The sequence below is a fragment of the Stegostoma tigrinum genome, chromosome 9 (assembly GCF_030684315.1).
Source record: "Stegostoma tigrinum isolate sSteTig4 chromosome 9, sSteTig4.hap1, whole genome shotgun sequence".
NCBI classification, from domain to species: domain Eukaryota; kingdom Metazoa; phylum Chordata; class Chondrichthyes; order Orectolobiformes; family Stegostomatidae; genus Stegostoma; species Stegostoma tigrinum.
Window position 1 is genome coordinate 97,448,510 of NC_081362.1, and position 4,996 is coordinate 97,453,505.

The window sequence follows — 4,996 nt, forward strand, 5'->3', positions numbered from 1 at the left end:
AGGGCAGGACTGACTGCCATGAGGGGTCATAGTTTTAAGGTGTTAGGAGGAAAGTATAGAGGAGACGTCAGAGGGAGGTTCTTCACCCAGAGAGTTGTGAGCGCATGGAATACTTTGCCAGTGGAAGTTGTGAAAGTGGAGTCATTAGTGACATTTAAGCAACTGCTGGGCATGCACATGGACACCAGTGAATTGAGGGGAATGTAGGTTAGGTTATTTTATTTTTGGATTAGGATTATTCCACGGCACTACATTGTGGGCCGAAGGGCCTGTACTGTGCTGTGCTTTTCTGTATGTAAAGAGCAAGAGAGTAACCAGGCAGAGGGTTGGCCCAGTCAAGGACAGGGAAGGGAATTTATGTGTGGAGCCAGACCAAATGGACAAGGTATTAAATGAGTACTTCGCGTGAGTATTCACTAGAGGAGGACTTTGTGGATGATGAGTCTGAGGAAGGGCGTGTAAATAGTTTGGGTCATGTTGAGATCAAAAGAGAGGAAGTATTGTGGGTCTTGAAAAGCATTAAGGTAGACAAGACCCCAAGGCCTGATGGCATATATCCCAGAATTCTGAGAGAGGCAAAGGAAGAAATTGCTGGGGCCTTGAGAGAAATCTTAGTATCTTCAGTCATTATAGGAAAAGACCCAGAGGATCACAGAATAGCCAATGTTGTTCCCGTGTTTAAGAAGAGTGGCAGGGATAATGCAGCTAATTGCAGGCAGGTGAGCCTTAAGTCAGTGGTAGGGAAATTATTGGAGAGGATTCTTCAGTACAGGATTTACTCCCACCTGGAAGTCAATGGGTATATTAGCAGGAGGCAACATGGTTTTGTGAAGGGGAGGTTGTGTCTCACAAACTTGATTGAGTTTTTTGAGGAAGTGACGAAGATGATCGATGAGGGTAGGGCATTGGATGTTGTCTACATGGACTTCAGTAAGGCCTTTGAAAAAGTCCCTCATGGCAGGCTGATACAGAAGGTAGAGTTGTATAGGGTCAGAGGTGAGCTTGCAAGATGAATAAAAGACTGGCATGGTCATAGAAGACAGAGGGTAGCAGTGGAAGGGTGCGTTTCTGAATGAAGGGCTGTGACTAGTAACGTTCCTCGGGGATCAGTGTTGAGATCTTTGCTGTTTGTAATAAACGTAAATGATTTGGAGGAGAATGTAATTGGTCTGATTATCAGGTTTGTGGATGACACAAAGATTGATGGAATTGCAGACAGCAATGAGGACTATCAGAGGATATAGCTGGATATAGATCGGTTGGTGACTTGGGCAGAGAGATGGAAGAGGGAGTTTATTCCAGAAAAATGGGAGGTAATGCATTTTGGAAGGTCTAATCCAGATGGAAAATATACAGTAAATGGTAGAACCCTTAAGTGTACTGATAGCGAGAGAGATCTGGGTGTACAGGTGCACAGGTCACTGAAAGTGGCAACGCAGGTAGAAAAGATAGTTAGCCAGGGCATTTAGTTCAAAATTGGCAGGTAATGTTGCAGCTTTATAGAACCTTAGTTAGGCCACATTTGTAGTATTGTGTTCAATTCTGGTCGCCACACTACCAGAAGGAAGTGGTGGCTTTGGAGAGGGTACAGGAAAGATTGACCAGGATGTTGCCTGGTATGGAGGGCATTAGCTATGAGGAGATGTTGAAAAAACTTGGGTTGTTCTCATTGGTACAACAGAGGTTGAGGGAGCAACCTGTTAGGTCCACACGATTATGAAGGACATGGACAGACTGGACAGTCAGAAGCTTTCTCCCAGGGTGGAAAAGTCAGTTACGAGGGGCCGTGGGTTTAAGGTGCGAGGGGCAAGGTTTAAAGGTGATGTACAAGGCAATTTATTTTTAAAACAGAAGGTTGTGGAACTCACTGCTGGGGGAGGTAGTAGAAGCAAATACTACAGTGACTTTTAAGGGTGTCTTGACAAATACATGAATGGGATGGGAATAGAGGGATAGGGTCCCTGGAAGGGTAGGCAGTTTAAGTTGTGATGGGCAGCATGTTGGTGCAGGCTTGGAGGGCCAAAGGGCCTGCTTCTGCACTGTAAGTTTCTTTGTTCTTTTCTTCATTCTATGGTGTTTCTCCTCAAGGAGAGTCTAGGACCAGAGGGTATCATCTCAGAATAAAGGAGCACCAATTTAAAACTGAGATGAGAAGGAATTTCTTCTCTCAAAGGGCTGCACCTCTTTGGAACTTCTTGCCACAGAGAGCTGTCAGACTAGAGTCCTTGTATATATTTAGGGCTAAACAAAGAGATTCTTGATGGGGAAAGGTCAGGAAAGTGGGCGTGATGAATCTCAGTTCAGCCATGATGCTATTGGATGGTGGTGTCGGCTCAAGAGGCTGAATGGCCTACACCTGTTCCTATTCTTTATGGTCTTATGGGATAAGCAAGAATAAAAGGGTCCAAAGGCAGAGTTGGGTTAAGCAGGAGTGAGATGGAAGGAAATGGTAACGCAATTACAGCAAATATCAAAGTCAAACCTTGGCCATGTAGTCATAAAGAAACACTTCTTTTTGATGTATAAGCAGCCCCACGATCCACACACTCTGTAAATGCTCCTCCCAGAGCTCAATATAAGAGCAGCTCCACCACATCCTGCTCTGTCACTCACTGCTTGAGCTGTTGGCTTTCAGAACGAGAGAGAGAGAAATTTTGTTCACCTCTCACCAGATAACAGTCCGTCAAGACCCTGCTGGAGTTCTGCACAGTGCTAGTGACATCTTCACTCACACTCTATACCAGCCACAACCACAGAAATGGACGACAAGAACAATTTCAAGAAGCAAGTCTTACCGCATTATTTAGACACATTAACATCGGTCGTGACTCTTGCTGATATCGTCATTCATGCTAGTGACAAACCTCTCAGTGACACAGAAGGGAGAAGATTCAGGTCTGAGGTGGAATTGGCTCACACAGAAATTCAGAACTCAGTGCAAAAATGCAAAGAGATCAGAGATGGTGTGGATCACAAGATCGAAGATATGGCATCAGAGTCTCTTGAGCAGGAAATAGTAAACTTGACAAATCAGCTGGAGGATGTGAACAAGCAATTAATAGCAGTGAAAAATGAGAAAGACAAAACCAGAGATGAACTTCATCATTCTCAAGTTCAATTATTGCACACAACAGAAACTCAGGACAGAGCTAATGTGAAGAAAGCAGAGAAAGAAACTGTTCGTAACATAGGCTATGGTCTTCTCATCATCCCCTTCATCGGTAAGTTCACGGATTATTCCGTACAAATCCTTCCCTTTCGCTAGCCCCCTCCAGTTCATGTGATCAGTCCCACTGTGTGGGTAATGATCTCGCTCCTCATTCTCTGACACAGTCTCTTTGGAAGCTTTTGTGAGGAACAATCTAGAGTCAGCGAACTCATAAACTCGTCAGTCTCAAATTGTGGAGGCTCCGCCTCCTATTACTATTCAAGGAACTGCAGACGGTCGTTCAGAGGGAAAAGTGAACATACAGTGAGGGAGGAATAATAATGGGTGGGGGTGGGGGTGAGTGTGATTGGTCTCAGAGGGAGTGGGAGTGACTGACTGACCAGTCACTGAAGGAGTGAGTGCGAAATAGGTCACTCAGGGAGTGAGAGTGAGAGTGGTTAATGAGGGAGTCAGAGTGAGTTGGCAACTAAGGCTGACATTTTGTGTGGAGCTGGAGGTTCATTGTGTTGAAAGCCTCTGATGTCCTTTCAGCTGATTCTATCCTCAAGCTGGTCACTGTCTGACTGCATTTGAGTCTGTGCAGCTGAATTAAGAAAGCGCTCAAAGATACCTCACACTGAACATGGGGCAACACCAATCGGAAATAAACTCAGCTTCTGAGAACAGGAACTTGACAAACAGAATGTGGAACTTGTAAAATGTGGTGACATGAATGGCTGAAGAATGAGTCATCAGGCAGACTGCCTGCGTGCTATAGGTCAGTTAGCTGGGTCTGGAGTCCTGAAGCCACAACGCGGAAACACTAAGTCCCCAGTGAAGAAGGCCTCAGTGCAGAAATGCAGGCTAGGAAACGAATAAAAAGAAAGTCCACGTACTCATGCCTTAGAAAGGCGCTTCATTCACTCTGCCCAGTGTAACATGCATTCATTCTCTTGTAGGAATCCCGATGGCTCTCAGCACTTCCAAAGAAATCAAGCGTTGGGAGGACATAATTAAAAATACAACAGAAACCAAGGGAGATTTGGAGAAAGAATGTGATAAGAAACAGACAAATCTAAACAACTGTTACGAAAAGATAAAGGATCTGAAAGAAAAGAGAGTGGAATATGAGGGTCTTCGGGAGAACAAGAGAGGGAAATTGCAGGCTTGGACACAAGAGACTGCTGAGCTCTTTGATGCACAGAGAAAGGTGAAGGATATGCTGTCCTACCTTAATAAGCTCCAGGGTGCACTGGAGCAGTTACAAGAACAGAGCACTGAGGAGGCCTTCTATGGGATAGAAGGGATCAAAGATCTTCTCCAGACAGTCTTCACCACCATCCAAAAGGAGAGTTTCAATAAGGAATTGCTGTGTGATTCCCGAATCGACAGAAAGCTTCATGAACTCGAGGAGAAAATCCCAGAGTTTAACAGGATTTATGTGCAATAGAGAAATACAGAAAAGGGAATGGGAATATGGCAGGGACAGACGCACCGTTTAGACGCTTCATGTCTCTGGAAGAATGTCCTCCAATAAAAACAGAAAATATAAGAGAAATTCAACTGGTTCAGCTGTGTGTGGTGGGTGGGGGGGAAGACAGTGCTAATGTTTCTTCTTAAAACATTAACTCTGTTTCTTTCTCCATTTCTGCTGCTCGACTTGCTGAGTTTCTCCGGCACTTTGTGTTTTTATTGCAGATCTTCAGCATCTGCGGTATTCAATTTTTGTTTCTTGTAACTCTCCCTGTCCAGTGTAAATCTTGGATTCCTTCCACTTCCTAATGCAATCCCTGCTTTGTATGATTCTCTATGTTTGCTGTTCACACCTTGTAACAGAGTCAAATATGT

General features: G+C 44.5%; 1 protein-coding gene across 1 annotated transcript; it reads left to right on the top strand.

Moving 5' to 3' along the window:
- Nucleotides 1-2,618: 2,618 nt before the first annotated feature.
- On the top strand, nucleotides 2,619-4,723 carry LOC125455036 (uncharacterized). Its single transcript, XM_048536530.1, has 2 exons — nucleotides 2,619-3,221; nucleotides 4,108-4,723. Exons 1-2 carry the CDS (start codon nucleotides 2,759-2,761, stop codon nucleotides 4,596-4,598), a joined length of 954 nt encoding a protein of 317 aa, XP_048392487.1. The 5' UTR covers nucleotides 2,619-2,758; the 3' UTR covers nucleotides 4,599-4,723.
- The last annotated feature ends 273 nt before the right edge of the window (nucleotides 4,724-4,996 follow it).